We start from the raw sequence: 27,425 nt of genomic DNA on the forward strand, positions 1-27,425 counted from the left end.
GTTTGGAGCCACCGCACGAAAAGCACCGAGGTGAGACATGTGCACGTTTTAATTTGTTTACCCGGAACGTAACGGCTTTGTGCTTGTGCGGCGACATCGCTACACCTGTCGCGGTTTGTACGTAACCCCCAAAACGAGCCTTTTTGAACAGGTTTACACCGCCCCGGGGGCGGTTAGGCCTAACGTCGTCGTAGGGAGTCTCGGCGGGCGCCCACTGCGTGTGGCAGGGAGCGCGAACGTGCTCGGCCACGCTGTCAGGTTATCAGTCGACGAAAATGACATCTTGAGGAGAACTTGGCGCAGTTAAGCTGACATGACATTCGACTTTGCCGCACATGTGCGGGGCGTTACTATCGAAGCCGAATAAGTGGTCGCTCGCTCCCCCCCGGCGGACGAGCGAGTCTGCGGCGTCGTGCGTGTGCGTCGCCGCTGAGACAAAACAGTCACTGCTGCCGTTATTGAGAACCGATCGACTCGCAATTCTTTGTGCCGGTATCGTAGTCATAGGTCAGCAGATTACTCAAACTCAGTCACATTTTTTTTCATTAACGCTGTACTCAATCAAACTAACACTCAAAAAGCTCGTCTGTTCTCAAAATCACTGATACTCACTCATCCCATACTCATTTGAAATTGTACTCACTTGTACTCAAACTCATTTGTCCTCACGAGTATCCATACTCAATCTGTACTCATGAGTACTCCACGTGTAATCATGAGTACTCAATCAGTACTCACGAGTACTCAGTCTTCTATACTCATGAGTACTCAATCTGTACTCATGAGTTCTCAATCTGTATTCATGAGTACTACTCATAATACTCATGAGTACTCAATCCGAATTCATGTGTACTACCAGAGTCCTTCAAAAGCATTGAAGGACTCTGGTACTACTTACAAATACTCAACTCAATACTCAATACCCCCAGGCACAATTAAGTGTCCGCGTAGATTGACGTCCGTTCATATCCAGATCGCTATCTCCTTATTCGCAGCTGCTCGATGCCGGCGTTTGTTTTTTTGTTGTTCCGGATACTAGAAACTTCGTTACAGGGCGTTTGTCTCGATGAGGTTCGGTGAATATCAAATCGGATTGGTTTTTAATGTGTGTGCCGTGGTATCCACCTCGTCGGACCTGAACTTGACAGCTTGCGGCGTTGCGTTAGTCGCGTCGCTTTCGTCGGCGATCGTGTTCCTGTAGCTCGGGGCGTGTTTGATGCATGTGGGAGCGTAGACGGCCGTTTTGTCCGCTGGCGAGCTGCGGTGTGCAGAGATGGCATAGTTCGGCAAGTTGAGGACGTTGCTTCGATTCAGGTGTGCGTTGCGTATGCTGCGGGAGCCGGTTGGCTTTTCGTTTAGCGTGCGGTGGCGTGTTGTTGTAAGGTGGCGTGGCGGATCGGTCAAAATCATGGGTCAAAATCGTTGCGGCTCCGGGCTCGCTTTCGCCATCGTTGCTTCGAAAGTGAAACCGTTGTGCTGGGGAAGCGGGCGTAGTTCGTCTCGTCCGTTCGACGCACATTCCGTGGCGTTGTAAGCGTCACTTCATCGGTAGGGCGTTCGATGTCTTGTCTGGATCGGGCTCATTCGTTGGCGTTCTTGCCGTGTCCGTGTCGTCGCTCAAGCTCTCCTCCTTTGCCCGTAGTTTCGAAAATGCTAAAATCGCTATATCTCCCGTTCAAGCAGGCTCGAAAGCGTTCCGTTCGTCCCGAGTCCGCTTGCTCGCGGGTTTTCGGGTTTGCCGTGTGAGTCTCGATCGGAGCAGCGGGTGCCGGTGACCTTGTACGTTCCGGCTAGGACGTGACTCAAGCGCTGGCCGTGTCGTTGCTCGTTGACGGACCTACCTGCACAAGTGTAATGTCCTTCGCTCGCTGGATTCGGGTTGAAGCAGCAGGTGCCAAAGAGCTCGTACGTCCCGGTAGGGTTGAATCGCGTGCGCTGGGTTATTTGTTGCTTGTGGCAAGGTTGATTTCTGCGGTTGTGACATTCGGTGGCCAAGTCCGGATAGCAGCACCGGGAGCTGAGGTTGCCGCAAATAGCGGTTTCCTGCGTGTGTGCTGGCTTGGTCGCGTATCGTGCGCTTTGCATTTCGTTCGCCGTGGTCAGCTCAACCGGTCCAAGTTGGATGTCGTTTGTCACCTCTGGTGCGCCTCGTGCGCTGTGCGTATCGTTTCAAATGCAGAGCATTTCTTAGCCTCGCCTCTTCCTGCGTCGGACGGCGTCCACAGCTCCGCGGCCGCAGCAGGTGCGCCTCTCCTCCTTCCCTCCTCTCTCTCAACAGCAGCTTGTGCGCGCATGCGTCGTAGTCAGCCCGTTCGCTCCGTCGCGGTCTCGGCGTAACAGGTGCGTGATAGCAGCGCGTTGGGGCGTGGAACGGCGCGCGCTGCTTGCGCATGCGCGCTCTCCCCCCCGCACTGCTCTCCCTCTACTGCGCGCGCTGCAAATATAAAGCGGCTAGCGGTCGCTCGTGCTTCAGTCACTGCGTTGCTCCTTCCTTCCTTGGTTGACGCTCGCTCCACCCTAACGCGACTTTACTCTCCCCTCTCTACCACAAACCAACACCAACGCAACTACGACCCAACTACCCACCCTAAAGCGACTTTACGCGGCGTTAACGACCCCCAATGGTCTGCATTTACTCGTGTTCCCCTCGCGGGAAGGCGCGGGAATTTTTTTTCCTGGGAAACTACCCTAACATTATGTACGGTCATTCGCCACGTATTGTGCGTTCCGTGCGCCGTGCGTCTCGCTCGTCGTGGCCTATCCACCAATCCGGATGCGATGTCGGTTGCGCGGACCGGGGCCAGGACAGGACGGAAAATGTACGTACTGGCCCCGTTGCGTTCCGCGCTTTTAGCGTTTCATTCGTGTACGTCTGGACCGGAAGAGCGGGTGGCGTGCACGTGGTGCTTTCTGGCTCGTGCGAGCTGCGTACGTTGCGCGCCTCGTTGCTCGTTGCTGGAATGACCTGCGCGCGGGAGACGTAGCTCGTCGATTGGCCCGGTGTCAGAGCGGCGTGTGTTCGTGATCTCGCCATTATGGGAGAGGTCCGGTGAGCAGGCAATCACAGTTTTGCAAACGTCGTGTCGTTCGTGTGCGTGCCGCCGTGCATGCTGCCTGTGTCCGGATATCGTGCAGTTCAGGCACTGGGGCAAAAGTGCGGCTAACTCTCGCCAGTTGTCTCAGAAAACTTTCCCGTTCTTCAGGCATCCTCCTCGCAAACAGCGCCGCTTGCAAGTTCCTGTGCCGTTGGTCGTCGTAAGCAGCCTGAAGTATCGTTGGCGCATTCGTTCGTTTGTAGAGCTGGCGACATTGCTCGCTGTCCACTAGAAGACGCGAGGCGAAGTCGTCCATACGGCTAGAGCAGGGCAGCCCTCGTAATCGTCGTGCGCTCACGAACTCCTGTTTCTTCGTTGTACATAGGACCTAGCGTTCCGTTGAAGTCAGCAGTGGGTCGACCACCGTTGACGTGGGCTCCGTCGGTGCCCCACGTCTGCGTGCCGCTCTCTCGTAGTCGTGGTGCGGTTCGTCCACGTCGTTCGTCTGTTCGTCCGTTCGTCCTCCCGTGGCCTCAAATCCTGATCCTGTCCACTGCGCCTTGTTAGCTAGGTCGTGGCTCGAATGAAAGGCTAAACAGGAAACATTTTAAAATGTTTAACTAATTAGAAATACTGAGGTTACATATACATCAGGACAAAGGAGCACGGGAAGAAAACGTCTTACACTGTGAACTGTCGTAGGACGACACACTACGCGAAGACGCGTACACGGGAGAGAGTGGAACGGAACGTAAGCACTCGCGTTGCGTCTGGCGTCTTCTCGTGTTCTCAGGAATAAAGCACTGGAGTCGGGCGCATCGTGCTCTTGTGGGAATCTGGGCTTCTCGGCGCTGCCGTGGCCGTAAATTGCGGTTTTCTGCGAGTTTTCTGGCGGCAGCTTTCCTCGTCCGTTTTCGTTTCTCGGTGCGCTGAAATTTTCCGATTCATCGGAGCTTACTTACAGTACTCAATTCAACTCAATCTGTACTCACCTGTATTTCTTTGGAAAATTATCTGCACTAATATTTGATCGTATTCAACAATGTTTCTACTAATTTGGCCAATTATGCAAGGTAAATATCATCCTTACAGATATCATAGTTATCATCTTTAAATATCATTGTTACAAATATCATCGTGGCCGTTTGGTGCAGTTGCGAATAAAATCCAACAATGTTATTTAGACAACGGTAGTCTTGAACAGGGGACCAAAGTTGCAAATATTTTAGTGCTCTCGAAGCACATCGTGTCGCCCAACTTCCGTCAGCGTGTGTTTCTTTCTACGATTGTCATTGTTTGAATTTAATTTCAATATCGTGTAGAAAATTTCTTTATTAGTGGGAATAAGTTTTCATCGGTCTTGCGAGGTCAAACCAAGCCTGGATGCACGCTGTAGAGAAAAAATAATAGTAGGACACGATGTTCCGTCAAACGTATCGGCTACATCCAACCAATAGCCTCAGTTACGGTTGACGCAATGTTGCATCATGCGAAGTGGTACAGCTGACGCAATGTTGCATCATGCAATGTTGCATCATCCTCGGTAGCTCTTCGCAACACCTGCTAGGCAAGTAGTCCTTCCGAGTGACTGATTGGTGAGCACTCTTTCTGCGACTTCAAAATTACTTCTCTGACACCCTGTAGATCTTGACCACTGCAATTAAATGACATTATTGGAGCCGAAAAATGATAAGTGATCATTGTACGATTAACGTGGTCTTGTGTTCTATTTGGTGTTGTTCTTTTGCGCGGGAAGAAGAAACGGAACAAATTTCCAGAGGTGGAGTTGTAACAAAAACAAGGAAAGAGCGGTCACCGCGGTATAAAAGGCCCAAAATTCGAGGTATGTGCAGTATGCGGATTCGGACCGTGGAGGTCAGTGAAAAAGTGTTGCGCTGACGATTGTTTGTGTGCTCAGCTATGGTTGCCTGCAACACGCACTCAGCGGACGACCTAGTGATAGCGCAATGTTTCAGTATGCCAGAAAGTTTGAAGGAACACTACGATTACATCGGCACTACCAAGGATTTTTGCAACGTGACCTATCGCTGCAAGTACTGCAAGAAAAACGTACGGCGTAGGAAGCTTCCATGTATACAGCGGGGCGGGATATAAGTTGCAATAATAAATTATCTTTATGACAGACACAGAGATACGGACAGACAGACAGACAGGCCAACATTGTCGCGCTCTAGTAGCCAAAGAAAGACTATCTCCTTTAAAATTAGCCGCAAAGAGACGCTGCCGCCATTGTGCCGCACGCTGCGAACATTGCGCAACCGTACCCCTCGCCGCCACCGCCAGCCCGAAAAATAGGAGATAAACACAAAAACGAAAACGGGCTAGCGCGCCAGAAGCCCAAGAGGGAGGTCCCGCCTAAGGGACAGGACAGGGGCGCTACGCGTCATGATGTTTATTTCCGTTAAGAGCCCAGGCAAAACCCACACGGGTCTGACTTCAATCACTCATTATTGTATGCGTGTGTGTGTTGTGTCAGTGCGCCCGACACAAATTCGCTGCGCCCGGCGACGTGCCGACGGCGGATTTGATTCGCGCCTAGGTCGAACTGCCCGCGGCAGATGTGCCGCAACTTGGCTGGAAAGGCACCACAGAGTCTGCTCTCACTTTCCCATCACGGCGGCTGGACGAAATCATGCCTGGGAAAAACGACCCCCGGCAGACACGCTGCAAGCAGCGCCTGGAGACGGGGCCACTGAATCGCTTTCCCTTTCCCTGTTGTGGCGGCCCGGCTGACGCAATCGCTTCCCCTCCATTCGCCGGATTCAAACTGCAGCCAATGATAGTCCCGATTTAAGGGATTCGAACTGCACGCGGCTGCAACGGAACCCCGGGGGTATAACACCAGCCCAGAAGCAGCGGTGGTGCGGCGGCATCTCATCGGAGGCACTGAGTTTAGATGTGCTATCGCCTTTGTCCGAGTCACGCTCGTGCTACCTTTGTATATATTGTATATAAATACAGCTTCAAATCACCGTCGGCTCGACTACTTCATCGCTCTACTCAGCGCGATTTCGATAGCGGACTGAGCAGGGCAACGTCGCAACAGTGGTGACTGAGCTGGGATGACCCCGTCCCAACAGAGAGAGAAAGAGAGAGAGAGAGAGTGCGTGCGCGCACGTGTGTGTGTGTGTGTGTGTTTGGGGGGGGGGCGTGGAGCGGGTACCGCTCGCAGTCGACTGCCGCAGTGCACCCAGTTGCTTGGCAGCCGTTACAGCACTGTCCAACTGCTCTCCCGTGCTTTGTAAACTCGAAAACAAAGGTTGCAGACGCGTTTTTTGGAGGCGTGATAGCTTGCACTGACATCGCTTTATTGCCGTGTTGGTGCCTAGGTTGCACAGTGGAAATCTGCAGCTCTTGTCTCGAACAGCGCTGACGAAGCTGGCAGATATCGATCAAAAAGTGCGGTGGCGTCGTTATGAGCAAGGAAAGGAACATGTTTTACGAGACGTTCCAAGACGCGAGCTTAAGCTGAAACCCCAACGTCTGGCGTTGCCGTTTATCATATAAAAACGGCCCCTTCACTAGGCCTTCCACAGCGCGAACTTAAACTTGGCAGTAGTTGCTAGCGAGGGGCGGTCGCGCCGCCAGTAAATAGGAGATGAAGGTAGGGGAAGAACAACCACCGAAATTCACCATCGTCGTCAGCTTCCTCACTACATGGTGACATAAACGAGAAGCGGCGCATCGGGATGCATTCGAAAGCAAAACCATTCGAAAGCAAAACGCTCCTCCAGCGGCAAGATGCCGGAGCTCTTCGACAAAATATGCGAGGCGAAACAAGGCGTCGCACGCGTTTGACTGGGCATTATGATGTCCGATTTACAACCCACAAACGTGCCTCGGTGTACTTGGATATTTTATTTCCAATGCAGGGGAAAATTACGCCACCGCGCCTGCATGGTGGGGCTGTATGCTCACCTGTAAATGGACTGCACGAGACCATAGTCCTACCGAACCTAAGCAAACAGTTTCAAAACGGGAGCTTATTAAAACATATGGGCGCGCGTACATCAAACAAATTATCGCACAGCGGCATGTTGCGGACAATTTCGGTGACACAAACCATGCAGTCGATTTGACGAGAATCACGTAAATTAACTGCGTCTGCTGAAACAAGCGGTTCGGCTCAGGACATGACTACACAGCGTTGACATGCGTCTACGGAAACTGCTGAAGACCGGAAAAGAGCGACTTCGGTGCGCGCAGTGCATGCATTGTTAGCAGCCCCCACCACCTCCCCTAAAGCAACTTGAACAGAGAAAGCGGAACGAAGCAGCTACGTGTTCCCAGGCCGCGTATTTGTAAACAAAAACAACTGCGCCAATCAACACGTGCCGTAGAAACAGAGTCACTGCGGCTGCACTTCCCGCCGGGACCTTACCCCCTCGTTTTTCCCTTTTCACCGCGACCCCTTAGCGAGCGACCGCCGAAAAACGCTAACTGCGCCAGACAGGGACAGGGAAAGGAGGGAGGCGCAGTTTTCGTTGTCTGATTTTACCATCCTTGAGAATTAAGCTGCACAGCGGCAACGCTAAATGTTTGTGACTCGTAGATGCGCGTTTGCGACTCGAGTTCGTGATAGAACTTGTTTGCGCTACTGTACTCACGAGTGCATGCACTCGAAAATACATTATTCATGAGTATTGTACTCATGAGTACTGTATACTCACGAGTAGTACTCATGGCTACTGGGTACTCACAAGTACTACCTTTTTGAGTACTGTGTACTCATGAGTAATCATACTCTCGAGTACTCATACTCATGAGTACTCATACTCATGAATACTGTACTCATGAGTACTCATTCTCATGAGTGCTGTACTCACGAGTAGTGGACTTACCCTTGTACTCACTCGTCATCGTACTCACTTTTTTCAACTGGGTGTGTACTCACTCATCATCATACTCACTCGCGAGTTTGAGTACAAATGAGTACAAATGAGTGTACTCACCAGAGCTTGAAATGGGGCTAGTTGGTTTCTTACTCGGAACATTGCTGGCGCTAGGCGGGACAAGGACGACGAATTACGCTCCAGTGCGCTCCAGTTGTGTGTAATTCGTCGTCCTTGTCCCGCCTAGCGCCAGCAATGTTCCGAGTGTACTCACGAGTGAGTACGCCGACCTATCATCGTAGTGTTCCACCAGCATGTTGAGCAGTGAAACGTCGCTCCTGCTGTTTGAAACTCGAGCGCCGATCAAACAAGTGAAGCTTTCTTGAACATGCGAAGCGCATAGTTACGACGCCGTTAGTAATTGTAAACTGTTTTCGTACGAAAACACTGCTGGTAAATGCTATTCCTCCCCCTCCCATTTACGGAATTTCGTTTCCGGCACCGAAAGTGTGCTAACTTTTTTTTTACTGGCAATGTACCCTAAACCCCCCCCCCTCTCTAGAATGTGCCGTTTCACCTTCCTTCTGACATGAGACCATCATTCCCGATGTCAAAAACGCTTGCTTTCCATATTGTACCAAAACAAGACAAAAATAACCATGGGTTCTGGAACTCTACTGTTTACATTAGTTTCTGGTAAGGTGAGGTGATTGTAAGAGGGAAAGAGGGAAAGGAAAGAGGATCTGAATCAAATACGAATAGTAATAAGTAGCTGCGAAGTTGGTATTTTTGAATGCGAGTATTTTTGCTTCAGCGTGTATAGAGCGTCTGGAATGTAACTAAAAAAACAAGATAACTTAGGAAAGTACAACCTTTATAGTACACTGCATGTTCATGAAATAGTCCTTTATAAGGAAATGGTGCAAAATGTAAAAATGAAAGATGAAGACACGACGGCGAAGCACTGCATGAAAGAGAGCATGCGTTGTCGTAAAGAAATTTTGGTTCCTTGATGTGCTGTCAAGAGTGCTGTACAATTGACTGGTACCTCCAGTCACTGAAAAGACGTCCATGTTAGGCATTCTTGTGGGTTATGGCAAGCCAGGTTTCTCATTCATGCCAGTGTGTTGAGAAACTCCTTTATGGCTGGTAAATTTTATTCAGGTAGTGTTCAACTCCAGCTGACGTGCACCAGTTAGCGAATATATTTGTTTCGTGTAAAGGTTGCACATATTTCACCTTCTCGTACAGTTTCATAGTCGTTCGAGAAAGCCAACCTAAAGACATAAGTAAAGGTGGGGACATACTAGAGGCCTAAAGACATAGGTTTTGACAGGAGTGCCTCAGCCTTGTAAAAATCTTTTTTGTGATGTAGTGCTTGGCGCTAAACCTGATTTACTTATGGCGTACCACTAGCCTGCATCGACACAAATCCAACCGAAAAATGCATGCATCTATTTTTCTATTTGTTGGCTGCCACAATTAATCAAAAAGGAGTGGTCAGTCAGTGGCGGCCTTTGTCTTTTTCACTGTCGCCATCTTCATGCGTTTTTTTTCATAACGTTTAGTTCAAACTAACTAGCCAAATTTAGTGCACTAGTAAGATTCCTTGAACAACCCTGTCACCAGAAAATGCAGTAAGAGCCATACAAATATCCCATGGCCCAAGGAAGGCCAGAGGTGTACTAAAGCGTGTTCAGTTGCGCATATGACTAATGATTACTTAAGCTAATCATTGATTGATTGGATAGATCAGGTGGGGATTAGGGTGGTACAATATGGAAAAATATACATCAGATAGGGATTCAGGGGGTGGAATTTGGATTAAAATAGATCATGTTTATCTATCTTAATCCACTCTATCCAGTTTAATCCAGACGTAGTCTCTTCTAATCCATATTGTACCACCTTAATCCCTCTCTGATGCATCTAATCACTCAATAATTAAGATAAACATGGATTGCGGATCTTAAAGTAGTGGGGCTCCTGTGTGGATATGTATATGTATATAAAATAAAATGTATATGTATATATGGATATGGATATAAAAGGTGACTGTTTTAATAGTATTCCAAAGTTTTGCCTTCATTGCGCACAAGCAGATTTTTTAATTTGTCATTTTTTTCATACGGAATTCAATTTATTTCTTGCAGGGGTGGTTTTAGAATCACTAATGCTGTGCAAGCAGCAAAATATTTCTGTTCATAAACCTAAATAATGCGCTGGTCGCAAAGAAGCTGTTTTACAAACACTTGGACATTGATGGACGCTGAAGGAATTCGCCGAAGTTTTACCTGTAGCTGCATTGCAGAGTTCAACTTATATAAACACTGATTTTTATATCAACTTGCAAGCCCTGATTTACTTTTAATTGGCGAGATTGAGCTGAGAAAACACCATCAGCCAATACTGTCATCAATGTGAGTAATACAATAAATTTTAACGGTATCTCCACCTTCAGAATATTCATTTTGAACCACTTTGTGGCAAATATGGCCTATTGTTTGTTCACACAGTTTTTAGCGATTGAACATGCTTGCAATGCACTAAGTTGAGTATCACTGACTTGCCATAGTGCGATGCCACATTAGGAGACAGTAAATTGCCGGGAGGGACACTGCAAAGAAAAGAGTACTTTTGAATGCTACTTTCTCTTCAAAAGACGCCTTTGAATGCCAAGAAAAAGCTCAGATTATGGTTCACGAATTTTAGACAATGTTTAGAACACCTTGCCCTGAGTACGTTTCAATATTTATTTTGTCGCAAATCTTACATTTTATGAAGACAAGCAAGGTAATTTATGGATTTTAATTCAAATTCCTCTTCATGAACTGGACCCAACTTTTCTGCATGGTGAGGGGGACCACAACATTGCGCAAGAGAGTACACAACCTCCATTTCTAGTGGGAGCTGGCTGCTGCAGGGACAAGTAGCTTCTGTGTGTGGTGAGAAATGGTGTTGCGCGTTTATTTGAAAGTCTCTACGAAACTACTCATTCAACCTAAACAGCTTTATTTACCAGCTTAGCAGATTAAAATGCAAAGCCATTAACTCATCATCATCATTTCCACCTCCTACACGTGATGGCTGCCTACCCAAACAACGTATAAAGTCGTGCTGACAACCATGTTTAGTTACGCTGCTGACGAAAAGATCTCAAGCAGATACATTGTGTGCCTGTGCACATAAGACACAATTGGTGGCTACGGTAGTCGCTTGACCGCAGCCGCCCTATCTTGCGGACAATGCACGACACATTCTGTGCTGCCATCACCCTTGCGAGAGCTGTGCAGATAATGAGCAAGAATTTTATTTTCGTCCATAGATGGAACCTGACAAAAACTGGATAGCTTGCCCTTGGTGCGGAAAGCGGTTTCTGCCAGCACAGGGGGAGACCTTTCCGAGTGAGTGGGATGAGTGCATGCTGCAGTTCTCATTTTTGTCCTCCCTTTTTTCTGGTTGAAAACGTGTTCTGCTTCTTGGCATGGTGATCCATTACTGCGCATGCGAGGAATAGTATTAAGGTTGAGCAGCTATGGGAGAACATTGTAGTCTCAGAAACATTAAGAAATGCCATATTTCCTCAGTTCTAAGCTTGCCTTCTTTTGGAACCCGTATGCCTAAATTGGGGCTGTAGAAGGAACTTGTACAGAAGCCTGGAAAACTAGGAATGTCTGCTGCCAAAGTAAACTGCGGCAGCGGTTATTGCTACGCCCGTGCCATTTTCGTACCAATGAACGTTTCAGTGACGCTGTGTGAATAAGCAAGCTTCGAAGCAAATCATGGCTTCCAACCTATCTCATCAGGTGACATTGCATTGAGCCCATCGTTACAGTGCCTTTCGGCGACTTCTGAAGAACATGTCCAACACGTCAGAAACAACCCCCAAATTTTACAGAAACTTACAGAATTTGGTCTCAAAACAGGTCTCTATAAAGTAGTATGATGGCGGATCGTTCACCCTCTCTCTAGATGTACCCCCAAACACACCCCTTGTGGCTCCTGAACGGCTCCTTTTGGATACTCCAATCATGGTCGTAGTAGAGTGCCCTCGTCACAACTTCACCTGTGCATATCGTGAACGCTCACAGTGCAGTGCAGACTTTATATGAACAATCTTCCCCTCCCCTTTTCCCCGTGCCCCACACCAGGGTCTATTGGCCTCCTCCTGTAATAAAGTCATCCATTTCATTCCATTCTTTCACACTGGGGCTCATTTGAGGCTTAGGTGGGTAGGCTAAGCATACATTGCCTTCCTCCGTGTGATGCTGCTTGGGGCACCAACGAAGCAGTATAGAGCAGGAAGGGTATTTCGAATCGTGCTCGAGACTCGTTTAAGGGGGGGGTGGGAGGCGTACCTTCATGTTCCTGAAACCCAGGATCGAATGATTGTGATGGTGATGCGTTCAATACGGGCAACAGGGTGCAGGGATGTGGTTCATTGTGGGCCCTTTGTGTGTGACAAGGAAGACACTGTAGTTTGTGTAGGGTCGTGAATTGGTTTATGCTCTGCTGTGCCCAACTTAAATTGCCAGCTGGCTGTGTGTCTGCACAGTGGACTGAGGTTGACGTGTGTAAGATAACTGTGCAGCTATACACGTGACTAATTATATTGTGGGACTATAGCTGTTGTTCAGTTGCACATGGAAAAAATGGATCACAAATTTGATTGTGAGCATTTACAAGTGATCTAAACGTTGATGTTCTTAACACGTGCTCGGTCCTCTCCAGCCGCATGCTGCTTTATTTAAATAGCTGTGGCTGGCGTCGTAGCGAAAATTCAGCAGCTTCTTTCAGAAGCACTATCCACGAGCATTATTTTATTTAATTTCTGTTCCACCATGCACTACTGATTCTACAGCTGCTGCAGCTTCTACAGCTTCTACAGCTGCTGCTGCATCTTCAAGGACTATGAAGGACGAGTTTGAAGCCTTCCCGATGACTCGCACGGATAAGAAGCCTCCAGAGGCTGTACGCTTTGAGTAAAAAATCATTTGCATGTATATCTGCACTGCATGCTCAATGTTCCGCCCTCGTTACAGTGCTGTCTGCAATACCACTGAATCTTGGTATTTTGTGGATTTGATTACAGTGCGCAAGCAGACGTCTGGTGCAGAATGAGACGCCACAGGTAAGTACAATGAAAGCAAAATAGAAGATTGGCTCACTGGCGCAATAACAACGATGCCAATTTTAGGGCCACCTTCCAACAACAAGGCTATATGAAGGGAACCAGATAAGTCAGTGGCAATTTACGAGCCAGCCAGTTCCTCTCTGGGGGCTTATGACATCAAAGGGGCTTGTTTTTTGCATTTGGAGGCCGCCGCCAAGAAACGACTGTGATCGTAGCGGTGCCTGTAGTTCGTTTTCATCATATCGCTTGGATGCTTTAATGCAGTAAGGTAGCATAACTGCTGACATTGTCAAGCGCGAAAGTGTGAAGTTTTTTCGTATGTCTTTTTTTGTTTGAAAATTATCTTTTGTGATTTGAGTGAAAATTATCTTTTCTGATCTGAGGTTTAGTTGAGGGAGTTACCAGAGGTTACTTCATTATTAAAGAAGGCTATATTCTGCGTTTAGGTTATTCAAGCAAAAATATGTTGCGGAATGGTATAATGTCTGTGTAGCACAAAGGGAGGTGGTCTAAGTTTTTGGTTTTCGGCATCATGCGCACCTGGCTCAACTCTGCCTTTTTTTCTGTTCCTCTCTTTTAACTACGCATAGGAATATTTTCTACACGAGTTTGTAGGGGACTTCCTACATTGATCCTAGGCTCCCTTATCACACTGATCTATAATGCTTCTTCTGGTATAATCCTTTTTATTGTGGCTTTGTAGAACCGCTGCTTCATCGCAATCAGAGACAGTAAAAAATAGTGTCTATTTGGTTGTACATTGGTGCATGCGCATTAAAAATGCACTGCCTTGGATTTGGCTAGTGGTTCTTTTCAGTCATGCAGAGTATCCATATATCTTTTCTTTGCACTGAAATGACAGGAAACACGTTGATAACCAGAAAATGGTGTTAACACCAAAGTTTGGTACCCTAAAGCGTTCCTTGTGGGGCCACAACGAAGCGTTGAACGAGGCGTTGAAAGTGAGAGGGGACTTGTTTGTATGGTACACATGTTTTTGCTTTAAAAATGTCTACCTGACTTCAAAATTCCTCGTTCCTCAAATTTCTTGGTCAAAGGAAACGATAGGTATGTGATCAGGGGGAAATGGTGGTTCAGGAGATTGTTGTGCAAAAAAAAATTGAGTTGAATCGAACACGTTGGCAGTGCACTGAATTTTTTTCTTTTCCACGCATACTCGCACACATTTACTTGCATGCAACACACACACTGAGCAGATCTCGCATATGTGACATCTCACAGGTGCAGTTATCTTTGAAGCCCTTGCACAAGGAAAAAACTTAGTGCACAAACGATTATCACCGCTGAGTGCCCATGGAGTGCATGCCCAATGCGCACTCGGCTTAAAGTTACATTTTTGCTGTTCCCACACTTCTGCACTTGTGTGTACTACAGGGAGTCTGACAGAAAATAGTGGTCTTTCAGCAAATTCGAACAGTGGGAAAAAAGCTAAGCAAGAAAGCTTGAAATGCGAGACACAGGCTGTCAATGTCTTTAAATCTGTTGTTTTTGAGGGTTCAAGGATTTTTTATACTGAACATCCCGAGAAAAAATTCAGAGCCTTTCCACTCTGAAGAAGGAAGCCAGCGAAGCTGTAGCTGTAGCTATGGGGGGATGAACTACAGCTTCGCTGTAGTTCATTCCCCCATACCTCTCCTCCAAACTAACACCGACACTCTTTATTTCCTACCCTTCTTTCTCTGGGCGAATGACACTCATTACGTATTTGCTCGCTATGATACAAATGTCATCAAAAGAGTTTTTGCTGCCCCTGCAACGTAAATTTCCCTCCCCTCCCCTGCCCTTCTCTCATGCTTTTCCCCTCCCATCTCAGCCCTGCTGTGATAAACACAATGGAGGTTTGGTGAAATCAGATTCCTGCGTTCCACTGCTCGTGTGCCATATACTGGAACCTTCTGTGACTATGGGACTTGGGATGCCACCCTGGGCCCTCTTTGTATTTTTCAGTCTAACATTGTTTTCAATGCGTGTTTTTGTATTTGCTCTGAAAGAAATCAAGCACACACTACGTTCATTTCAAGCAACACTGCAAGTGCTTGTTATGTACGATGTATTGCCTTAACTATGCTTAATGTTTTCTTTTTGCTTAATATTGCTAACAGATATGAAGTATGGTACCAGATTTGGTGGTTTAGAAAAGTTTCTCCTGTATGAAGTTCCTGGCTCAGAATTTCTGTAACGTGTGGTTCAAGTTCATGGAGACGATCTGTTGAGTGCTAGCCATGTACACTGCAATAACACTGAAACGCGGGCTACTTGGTGTACATTCATGACAACTTTGGCTGCACAAAATGAGTGCACAACGAAGAAAGAAGAGGCACAAAGACCAGCATAGACCAACAACAGAACAGTTGTCAGTCTGCACGGGTCTACCTGTCTCTTCTTTTTTGTTGTGTCCTCATTTTGTGCGCATAAAGTTCATGAGCCATATACACCTTTGCTGAAAGAATTGATTGTTGTTAAAGGTTATAGGTAACCCTCGCAGCTACATTCCAGAAATGCACGGGATATTTCAACTAAAAAAGAGCAAAAAATGATGAAAACTGCAATTTCATACCACACGGCATGAGTGGTACCAGAGTGGACATTGAAACTGCAGTTATCAGTGGGTTAACTGCATGTCAGCATTCAAGTGACATGATTAAACGGAACTTGAGGCCCCATTGCAACTATACGGTCATGTTTCTTGGCACTGGCTTTGGTTGGCTGCTGCTGATCATACAAACAAGATTCAATGTGTAAGGAACGTGCAAGAGAGTGGCTGATGAGCTACCACTGCTTCATTAGTTTTCTCTCATTTCTACAATGTCTGTTTGAAATTTGCGATAACATTAGTATTATCATTACTGGGAGAAATTTCTTATCATTTTCGTATGAACTGCCCTTGTAATTCGTCTTCTTGGCTCATTTAGAAGAAGCTACCTGAAAATTCTATCTCTATCAATGACAGCGATGACGGTGTGCTGATGCACTTTTTCCTTGCGTTGGTGCGTAGTTGGCTTGTCATCAATTTCTTTCTTTTTTAAGTGTCTGTACCAATTTCTGGGCTGTTGGTGGGCATGAAATGGTTCACATGCACTGCGTTTTCACTATTTCCCCTTGTTTCCATGTCCAAACACAAAAGAAGGAGGCTCCAAAAAAAACAACATATTATGTGTCTTTGCGGCAGCCCAACCAACAAACGTCGCAAAAAACTGTCCTGCCAGCACAAAAAGGTAAGCTTCCTAAGGCTGCATGTGACCCTGCCTACGGATTTCCACTGGGCCGATATAAAGCCTGCAATAATTAGCGTGCATATTTGTGCGCTCACTGTCTCGATAAAAAGCTGTGGTGACTGGCGACTCGCATATGGCCACGTTGCACTTGGTGGTGATGAGCGGTCTTTATTGGACAATAGCAACTAAATCTCGGCTCGACAGCTCCAGTTCACAGAAGTTGAGTCCCCTGTACTTTGTGCTTGTGGATGGTTTCACCCGTGCCCTTTCATTTCTTCAGATGCCCTCCCGGGCTTGAGAGGGATTCCTTGGTTGTGTTCCCCAGATAACAGCATTGAACAAATCATGTGAAAGCCTCAGCTGTACTCCATCAAGTTGAAGCATCTGCAAGTCATAAGATGCTTAAACTGACGGAAAGGCTGTATGTGCTACCATGTAGGATGTGTTACGATGAAAGAAAGGCAGCCACTGGTCTTGCTGTTCACAACAGAGGGATGAACGACAAAAAATTTGGGCAAAGACTAGACTGCTAGCTTTCGGCAGACGTGGCTGGAGTTCCTAGAGAGGCGCCTTCGTCATGCAGTAGGCACAACCAAGCTGATGATGATAATTATGTGTCAAGAAGGAAGTAGAATTCGCAGGTGGTAGTTGAGTGACTGCGAGAGGGAGTAGACCTTCTTGCGTAATTAGCTAAAAAGAAAGGGAAAGGGGTAGTTTTATTAAAAATAGTAATGGTGGGCAAAAACGACGTTATTTGGCTTGGTATCAGGTAAAGCTGGTCCTACCTAAAAAGAAACTCGATTGGGAAAAAGGGCAAAATAACTTCGAGGTAAGAGTAATAGGAAAAGGAATTCAAGTTTTTGGAGAAAAAAGGACTCGTATAGGTATGTTGACGATGACGAAACAAGTATTAAGTGCTGGCTTCAGGTGAGGCTGTCAGAACGTGTGTGTGATAACGCATCGATTATCATTGCATCCAAGTGTAGGGGTAAAAAGTGGTCGCGGTGTCCTGTTGGTTGATTCCTCATAAAAGGAATACGGAAATGCAAACATGCTGGGCTGTTGGAAAACTGTTGTCGTGAAAGGGTGTGCCGAGTTCATTGCCTTCTGCCTGGGGTTTCTTTATGGACCAGCAGATGAAAGGTGTCGTCATCTTTGATGCAGGGAGCCAAGGCATGGCCCAAGGGTCAAAACAAGAGAGAAAACCAGGTGATGACCACCTTGGCGCCCGGGAGCCTTGTTCTGCCAATTCGGCTTCACGTAGTGAGTTCCCTGAGTATACTTGCTACACAACTTCGGTCACCGAAGGGTCGCCGCAAACGAGCTGTCACTTTGCTTGGCCAGGAACACTAACTGAATCTGAGAGAGAGTTAAAGCTCATCCACGCTGTGGTGCCATAATTACTTCAGCCATATTTTGTCTACCTCTGTAGTAGTTGTAGAGCCTAATAAGTAGAAATGGGGGAGAAATCTAAACAAAAAAAGTCACCTTCGAAGGCAATGTTGTATGACGTGTTGACAATGCATAAATGTGGCAGATACGTATGAACTGCCAGTAGCCGAGTATAGTAACGGTGGAAGGGGCATTATTTTTTTTGTTCTTGTCGTTAAGATTTCTTCGGGTGTGCAGTGTTTTGTGGAGGCATATTCAAATGCTGCAGGACACCGTGGTTCTTCTGGAATAAGTGCACAATATGCTTTTAGCGCAATAGGCAGCTCTGGGTAGAGAATTATTACTGCGGCTACCCAATTTAGGTGCTGACGCTAGTTCTTTCTTTTGCTCTTGTAAACTAATATGTTAGGCATACTATGCAAGATGGACAACAGTAGTATTCACATTCTGTAAAGTCAAAAACACAATGTCCAAGGTTTGCAATTTAGTATCCTACTGGGTGTGGCAAAGCGCATTTTTAGACCATTTTGCCTCCATCGTAGCTAACTTTCGCATTTAGTTCACAAACACAAGGCACTGATAACCATCCGGCTGCTCAGGTCCTACCTATGAATTCCAGATCTGAGAGATCCGAATGCTTTGTGTAGACCTATGCCTTATTTGGCCTGTTCCAAAGTCGTTTGGAGGCCTAAAAAGTCATTTGATGGTACAAGAAGTAGCTCCATCGCCGACTAAATTGAGCCACACAAATTAAGTTTGGTTCGAGAGAAACTGGACAGTTGTATTGTTAGATCCTCAAATTACAGCCTTGCCAATGCAGATGACGTCACAAAAGGCTGCAAAAGATGAACCACACTCTGCTGTTCGTATCTTGCCATTGGAAACGGGCTATCTTTGCTTATTAAAACTGCGTGCTGCCTCACGAACCTTTGCATGAAACACACTATGTGAGCTGGAAGGTTGGTGTACTGGTGGCTAGCCTTACTGGGGCAGGTCCCGAGTCAGACGACAGATTTCAGGGCTCTTGGCAAGTGCATGAGCTTGTGCTTACTACCTTCCCCCAATTTTATAATCAGGGAAGGTAGTACATGGGCCTCAAGGGGCCAAAAGACAAAATGTAAGTTTGGTTCATTCGGGAGATTGCTTCATTAGGTTAGCCCAAAAATCGCTTTTAACCTAAACTTCGCTCAGATAAAAGCAAAGAATAGGCATGCAATACTTTAGCGACTTTCCCACATTGAACTTACGGCGTTTTTTTTTTCAATTAAAATATTCAAAATTTTCTGTACAAGTCCACGTACACTTCTTTCCATATCCAACACATGCAAGCAAAGGAGGAGACGGGAATGAAGAAAATAGAACCTCCTTACGTTTTTCATTAGTCAGCCAGATCGATTTACTAAAATTTATTGACATTTCTGTTTTCCTGTGAAGAAAAAAGGACTCCCAGGACATTCGCTCTATTATCCCTAATCAATTATATATTATTAGGGGAAGGTTATTCATAGATTAACCTTCCGATTAATCGATTATTGCTTTCGCCGCGATTAATTGCTTTAACTGGTTTAAGCTGGTGAGAAAACTCAATAATATTTGTTCGTGTACCTCTTGTTCGTGTACCTCTGAACTCGTGTATCTTCATTCCGCAGGGCAAAATTTTGAATAAAAACTACAAATATACAAGCCACAAAAAACGAGTGGGCAGTTATATATACCGTTTTGCCCTTGTATAAACTATTTTTGTAGTAAGCAAACCGCGAATAATCGGCGCCATATGCACTCCCGGGCGGGTGCTGATGTTCCCGATTCTAGAAACGTGTGTGTGACGAACGAGCTCGCCCGCATCATGTGCCATGACGATGACCTACTTACCTCATCTGGAATGTGTGTGAACAAGTGTATGAGAATATTAATCTTATTTCTACTACTGCATGATTATTTTTGGTCATTTGTTTTTCCAAACCAACACAACCAAATAACTGATGCATAAAGCCATCCGCTGAAACGGGTTAAAATATCCGACGCCTAGCCCTATTAATTACGTCTGATAGAAGACTCGACCCATGTAAATTTGTTATCAGCACAAACTGCAGACGCTACAAACTGGCACTGTGCGCCCACTGCACGAGGTTCAATTTTGTTTATTCCCATCTTCTCCTTTGCTTACATGTGTTGGATATGGAAAAAACTGTACTTGGGCTAGTACAGAAAAATTTGAATCCTTTAATTAGGAAAAAACGCCATCAACCCAGCTGGGATTTCAACCCACATCGCTGCAGTGGTGTGGGCGCTTATATCCCATTCCTGACCACTCGACCGATGGGGAGCCGGTGTTGTCGAACGTAACTAGTTTGGCCTTAAAGCAGCAGCATTGGTGTTTCCGAATTTGACGTCATTTAACGTACATGCGACCATTTCAATAATGTTGCGTATAGATTACACATATAGGACATCATGGTAGCTGGTGCCGTTAGCTCTAAATTTTTTTGTGTGCTTTACGTTACGCTGGACGTAACTCAGCACTTTGGCCCAAAGTTCCGTCGGACATAACTCTAGCTTTCAATTGTCGGTTCTGTCGGACGCAACTCGAGACACTGCTATTATTTTTTTCAACTTCTCACACTTCTCGACTTCTCACATTAAACCTCAGAAACCACTATCCACTTTGGACATCAAGCTCAGCAGTAGTAATTGCAATGTGAGAGCCTACTTTCCTTACTTCCCGTGGCGTTCGTTCCATGCCAGGCCTTGTAAAAGAGTCACTTGGATTCAACTGAGATGGGCCTTGAAATCAACCATCACCTACGAGAAGAAAGAGGAAACTGCATCGTTTAGCACCCCATCACAGCTATCATTAGGGGTATACGATGTTGGGGGATTCTTCATCTAAGAAATCTCTCGTCCCAACGGTCATGCATAGCAATCCTGACAAATTTATTTTTTCTTCGGCCCCTCTCGCATGTTGGTAATCTTTAATGCGGTGTCTAAGCCAACTTCTGTTGAGCAAGAGGTAAGAGTATGCGCTTGCTGACGAAAGGCCTGCAGTGTTGCACATACAGATACATCTTTGGCAGTCGCTACCGACTACAGTGCGACCGCATGTGTAAAGCCACAGTAAAAAGGTGATTGATCTGAAGCCAGAGTGCAAAATGTAAGCCACAGTGAAAGTTGACAGCAAACTTCTGTGTAGCAAACGGGGTGCATTGACACATTCTTGGTCTGAATTCTTTCTTTGCAGTACCGCCTGCAGCTTGTAGTGGCCCAGGAAAAGCTGCGTCCAGCAACATACCTGGAAAAACAGCCTCGGGCAGCACGCAGAAACAGGCAAGTAAAAGATTCTGTGCTTGTGTGCCAGAGTCACTTCCCCGTGCATATAACCCAGCAAACCATAAAGCATTCGATGTCGGGATATTCAATGCCGGGAGGATCTACATGAACATCCTATTTTTGTGCACAGGATGTCCGAGCAATGTCTTATTGGCTCACACTGGACATACACAAATATTTTTGTCTAACTATCCAGATGTCCTTAAAATGCATGGAAACTTTCTGCAGACATTTCACAGATATCCTGATGACATCATGCAATGTCCATTTGATGCCATGTTGAGGCATTCTCAGGACCTTAGTATTAAATAACTATATATTTACATGCATTATTATTATTACTGACAAGAAACCATCTCCAATTTTTATTGCAAAGAAAAATGGTATTTGTTTCACAACTATTTCAAGATCCACGAGATAAACCTTGCTGGAAGTCCAAGACCTGAACAATATTACAAAAAATGGCGCGAGTTCAACGCTTGTTAAATGGCTATTATTGAGACAGCAACTTACACCAGTCTGCCAATTGAAAAAGTGACAGCTTTAAAGAGAACTGCAATCAATCGGGCTGGTCAAGCAGTTGACGTGGTAATACACCATCAACAGGTGTGCATATCAATCGTTTCTTAACTGTACAGCTAAAATGAGAGAAGAAGAAAAACAGCAAATATTTCAGCTTTTGCTGATACTCAACAAGAACAGTGCCAAATAAACATTGTGATTCAACTTGAAGGCGTGAAAACTTAAGCAAAGAAGAAAATTTAAACAAAAGATTTTAAAGTTATGAAGTTAAACAGAACACCAGTAAAAATGGAAGCTGACATAATACCTAGGAAACAGACCGGACAAGCAAAAACAAATTCGGTCTCTAAAACATTACTGCATGCCAAACTACTACGCAAAAGAACGCGCGTGCTTGGATTCGTGTTCACGTGTTCTGTAAATTTGTCTCTGAGAAGTTAAACCACCAGTTAAAATCTTGTGTGATCCAGAAAACCTCTTTCTTCAGCAGAAAGAGCGGCAGCAAACTTCGCAGCAGCGCCAGCGGAATACATGTTTAAATGAAGGGGGAAAAACCCTTCGTGGAATGGCAGAATCGGGAAAAAATGCTGGTTGTGCTGCAAGAAAATGTATATCTTGGTTAGATTCAGCTTATTGCTGACATTATGATTGTTTTTTACCTTCTACTTACTAGCAGTCTTAGAAGGAAAGCTTGAAGAAAATACCAAGCAGTAATTTAAACTCATGAGTAGGATCAGAATCACAGAGAAGAAATGCCTCGAACAGAGATGGTTTCGAACGGCTCCACATTATGCGATGATGGTAACTATCAGTGTAGAAGGACGGCTAGGTTCTTGAAGTAAAGGTGATCGGTCATCTGAGAACCATGTGGTGCAGCCAAAGACAGGAATCGACAACCACCACACCATCGCTTTCTTGTCTCCCGAGCCCCCAAAGTCCCGACAAGACAGTTGTGGGGACAGCAGGCGAGCAGAAAGAGCGACTGAAGAATGCGGGAATCCTGCCGTGCTCCCTCGTCAGAGAGGGCGAGGACCGGTTTCCTCCACCGTGGCCGCTTTTGCGCGCGCGAGTGGCAGAGGGGCACGCACAACACTAGCTATGCGTGCCGCTCCACCTCCTTCCCCCGTGCCGAAATGCAATTCACATCTGGATGGTGTGGTGAGTCCTACCGGGATTACGTTTAGCCAAACGTCTTTTGCATTTCCGAAGCTGCACTGGGCTTTTGTTCAATCCTGCACAAGCTATTGTGTTTCCTCTGGACTCAAAGACCATTTATTTTTCTGGGGTTTCATTACTTTCCTCAGTTCTGGGTACGAGGTGTGAGTGGGCAAATATTTAACGACGCACAGCCTTGAAATATACCTAACATTTTTCACGTGGCTTATATTCCCATAAGAGGCACAAGTTAATGTCAGGTATTGGCTGTTTGTATCCCCGAATCACATTTTTCTGGACGTATATATTAGAAACAAAGCAGCATTTGTTGTCGGGGCTTCAAAACGAAACATTGAAACCAACCTCTCACTGTGCCAATATCAGGTCTAGACAAGGCGACAGTAGATTTCGCTGTGCTTGATGTATCAGATGTGAGAGTGGTGATATGCTGCGGTCGTCGTGGACGCCTAACCAGAAGCACACATAACCATATCTCCACATAGCTGTTGTTGGCGTTCGAGCACTCTATAAAAATGCATCTCTTTTTGGAAGTGCCCTAAACGCACTATTTGCTTACCGACGTCACCATAACAAGTTGTTTAGAGCGCATGAAGGCAAAAAGAAGCGAAAGGGAACCAAAACACTGCATGAGCCCCTATCAGTCACACAGCGCTTTCCCATAAGCGTTGCGGATAAGTGGCAGCGGGCGGTGCAGCGACTGCGAAGATCAAGGCATATAACAAGCATAGTGCTCGCAGTACCAACAGCAGTATGCACTGGTGCTTCTATGTTTTTGCTTACTTTCCTAGCTTCCATTGTTTACCCCACCATCCTTACTGCATATAATGAATATGCATTAAATTTAACCACAAATAGCCCATTCTGCAAGTTATAAGCCCTGACTAACTTGCATTTGCTTTTGCTGGTCTCAGCCAATCACACATTGGCCCATGATAATAAGTTTTAGTGCAGGAAGTCATATAGTGGATCGCATGGCCATTCTATTTTCTCCTAATTAAATAGCCTGTTTGAATGAAGTTTGTGCTAAAAGTGACATCATTGTTAATTTAGCGAGGCCATATTTCAAATAAAGCAAACCCACATTTTGTCTGCACGGACCGTTTCAGCATTCTTGCGTGTGCATGTGTGAGAGAAGTGACCATAAGATAATTTATCAATTATAGAAACACTCATCTATTCTCGGGTGTATATATATGAGTAAGGGAAGTGACCATAAGATAATTTATCGAATATAGAATTACACTCATTTATAGGGGTGTGGGTGTACTGAAAACGTTTGAATATTGAAGTCAAAAACATGATTACTATCTTGACTTCAAATCGCTTGTAATATTAGATAATATCGTTAACTTTTTCAAAGTACTTTGAAGTTCAAAAAAGCGAAGGAGCCATTGTTACTGTGCACTCGGGCACTTGAAACTTTGTCTTGTTGAAACTGAGAATTCTTCACTCAAACATGGGCAAATGTTTGTTGTCCGAGCAAGGCAATTTGATATCACCAGCAAAGTGGGGAGGCGGCGCTATCCCAGAGCGGCACCAAAATTCAACATGGTGGTGACGACAAAGATGCCCCACCAAAAAAAAGGAATGCACATGGATCCAACATTTTGCCGAAGAATGTTGGTCATCACTCAAAGACAGTCAGATTTATTTAAGAATGACTTAGAGGAGTCTCTGAGTAACCCCCCACACCAAAAAAGTTGCATAAGAATTCATGTGAGGAATACACGGTCGACCGCCACAGCCAAACGAAGGGTAGGGAAGGGTAGCAGATGGGTTGTTGGTCTGCTAGACAGAATTGGGTTGGATTGAACTATACATTGTATTCAAGAGAGCGGGAGGCTTGTTCGGAATTCTACGCATATTCTTTAGTAGGTGGGGGCAAAATTTGTTGCTCTTTGACTAAGTGCTTACAATCGACCGTTGCTAACATGCTCCGCTGTTCTCTGTTAGGGACAACAGTCTTTCCCACACTCTTCTGGCCACGTGCAACGAAACAGCAAGGTGAGGTGCTTTTTTTCGGGCAGCGCCTCTTATCTCTCCGTGGCATTTGGCCAACTTCACCGTCCCGCTCCAGTTTTCCCCTCTTGATAAGGTGGTGCGGCTCAAACTCCCTGGTCAACACATTTTAGATGTGATAGTCAAGCTGCATACTGTATTCGTATGATTCTAGCGCGCAACTTTTCTTGCTAAAAGTAACCTTCAAATTTATGTGTGCGCTGCAGTCAGGCTCAACGCCGGCATTGACAAAGCGGCCAGCAGCATTTCCATGTACACGAATGCCTCTAAAAATAAAATTCAATCCAATCAAAACAAATGTTTTTTTTGGAACATTTTATAAAGTAACAACTTTCCTGCACGTTACGATCAGGGGTGCATTAGAATCGTGCAACTACGGTACTCAGAGTCATGGTGTCCTAAAAAAAGTATGCGCAACGCCTGCCTTTAATATCTTTCACATGTAATGTATAAATTTTTCTCTCTCTCCCTCTCTCTCTCTCTCTCTCTCTCTCTCTCTCTCTCTTTCTTTCTCTGTCTCTCTCTCTCTCTCTCTCTCTCTATATATATATATATATATATATATATATATAATGTTGGAAGAATGTAGTCCATGGTAAAGCTTTCTCAATAACAAGGCGTTGACCCTGCACACTATGGAAGCCAGTAAGCCAACTGTGTACGCGTATTATCAGGCATTCGACCTTGCCGAAAAATGAGGGCCGTGGAAAGTGGGCTTTGATTGTACAGTTTATATGTTGTTAGCGCAGAGAAAACGAATACAGGAGAAGAGAATTTGAAAGTGGCTATGAAGTCATTATGCCATGATGGCATGCATGAAAGGTTGTTTAAATCAGGGAAAATTAATTTTTCATCCCTTTTTTCCGCATATGCAAGGCTTTCGCCTTGAAATGGCATGGTAGTTCATGGAACTACCACTTACATTTTTTAAAACAGAGCTTTTTGGTCTCGCTGGTGGGAGTGTCATAAGCAAAACCCACCCCAGGAAAGCCAACTTTACACAAGGGGGGGGGGGCGGGACAACATGATGGTGGTGATGAAACGAAAAAAAATGGTTTTCGTAGTTGGAATCGAACCTGACTGTCTTGTTTTATGAAGCTGATGTGCATGCGATTGCGCCATCATCGCATTGGGATCGCTGAGCATTTTTGGGGGGTTTACTGCGCGGGCGTTGGCTTTGGACTTGGCTGAGTTACAGTGGACTTTGGCTTTACATTTTGGCAGTTTGGATTTTAGAGACGACAATGGTCTAACAACGACGACGGGTAAAAGGGAAAGGCTCAGCTTCCTTGCGAGAGATTCATTTGCCGTCGTGTGAGTTTGCAGTTTGACTCGCGGGCAGTTTCATCTTTGATCATTGACGCTTGGACTTTGACTCTCGGACAGTTCGCATTTTGATTGTTGACTTGGCTTCGGTACTTCCCTCTTTGAATATTGCATGGAAGAAAGCTTTGCATTTAAGCCATCGTCGTCGTTAGGGGGAGAGGCTTCTATTTCATGGGGAAATTTGGTTAATCATGTAGTTTGTCAGAGTGCATAGTTGTACCCTAAGTACACCAGTACACTGAAGCTCTTCTGGATCAGGTCACCGCAGCAGGTGAAAGGTGTCCATGTATAAGGTACGATATCATAGAGATAAAAGCAGTAGCTGGAGTACCATCTTTTGTTTTACAAAAGAGGAAAAATTTGCAAACCCTTTTAAATGAGCCTTTTAGTTTTCCGTAGGCCAGTTACTGAAACATATTTAAAAAATTGGGAATTTCAGGTGTTGTTAGGAATCGGTTATACTCGCTTATATTTTAAAATATTTGGTTCTGTTTGCAAGCACCTCAACAAAATAATTATTCACTTCTGAAGCAAAACTAACTATATTCTTACACTGTACTCATGTGTGTTGTAAAGTAGCAATGTAAAGTAATTAATGATGTTCAATGGAGGCATGATCTGAGTGTGTCTGCAAATCCCATTGACTTCTGCGTTTGTGCACTTTACCCATTTCAGACACACTGCCCCCCGAAGACAACAAGAGGCGGATCTCCTCCGACCCTTTTCGTGCCCTGTCAGTCCAAATGGTTTTGAATGTCTCAACCTAGTCGCATTGAATGAAGCTTTAGTAACTTTTGGGTTGAATCGAGGATGCAGGGTTCAGTCTGGCTTTTAGTAGGGGAACACAATTGAAAAACCCAGCAGTAAGCGACATGCCCAACAGTGAATCGAACGTGTTTTTTTTTGTTTTGTTTTCCATCTGATTCTTTTGATGTAATGTTAACTTTGGTGTGTGCGTGTGTCCATATACATTGCACAAAACCAGTGCACACCCCATCCCACTTCAAGCCTGGAGGAGGAGGTAAACGAACTGTGTTGCCCAAAAGGTGATGGGACTACAAGTGATTGAAAGAAGGATTACTAGCAGATGGTGCTATAAAGTATTTCCTACTGCCTTCTAAATCATTGCCTGACAGAGCGCTGAAGTGCAGTGTAGTCCAGTCTGCTGCAGTGTTGTACACAAGTCGTGTCTGAGTGACTTTATATAAATGTATGAGTGGTTTGCATCAATAAAATGTTCATCTCCAGACTTTACAGGACAATATATTGATAAATTTCCCCATTATTATAAATTGTACAAAAATACGGTGAACATTGCAGCAAAATTCATGTGTATTCTGGCTAGTTCGCAAACAGCCCATTAACAACTGTCCATAACCCGTAGTTTGCAGTACTATTATTTACA

General features: G+C 45.5%; 1 protein-coding gene across 1 annotated transcript; it reads left to right on the plus strand.

The window, feature by feature from the left end:
- LOC144141128 (uncharacterized) lies at positions 1 to 27,383 on the plus strand. Its single transcript, XM_077672657.1, has 9 exons — positions 1 to 30; positions 11,214 to 11,292; positions 12,750 to 12,859; positions 12,981 to 13,019; positions 16,168 to 16,258; positions 17,423 to 17,521; positions 20,889 to 20,974; positions 24,629 to 24,679; positions 26,696 to 27,383. Exons 2-9 carry the CDS (start codon positions 11,214 to 11,216, stop codon positions 26,771 to 26,773), a joined length of 633 nt encoding a protein of 210 aa, XP_077528783.1. The 5' UTR covers positions 1 to 30; the 3' UTR covers positions 26,774 to 27,383.
- The last annotated feature ends 42 nt before the right edge of the window (positions 27,384 to 27,425 follow it).

Source organism: Haemaphysalis longicornis, unplaced genomic scaffold, assembly GCF_048455015.1.
Source record: "Haemaphysalis longicornis isolate Haplotype H1 unplaced genomic scaffold, Haemaphysalis longicornis Haplotype H1 scaffold_6, whole genome shotgun sequence".
Lineage (NCBI taxonomy): Eukaryota > Metazoa > Arthropoda > Arachnida > Ixodida > Ixodidae > Haemaphysalis > Haemaphysalis longicornis.

What these genes read in the sequence shown, in the direction of transcription:
- LOC144141128 (XM_077672657.1), top strand. Translation starts at nt 11,214, where the DNA reads ATGGAACCTGACAAAAACTGGATAGCTTGCCCTTGGTGCGGAAAGCGG. An exon ending in ACAGGGGGAGACCTTTCCGA is followed by an intron (nt 11,293 to 12,749) that starts GTGAGTGGGATG and finishes CTGATTCTACAG; the next exon opens with CTGCTGCAGCTTCTACAGCT. An exon ending in TGTCCTGCCAGCACAAAAAG is followed by an intron (nt 16,259 to 17,422) that starts GTAAGCTTCCTA and finishes TCTTTGATGCAG; the next exon opens with GGAGCCAAGGCATGGCCCAA.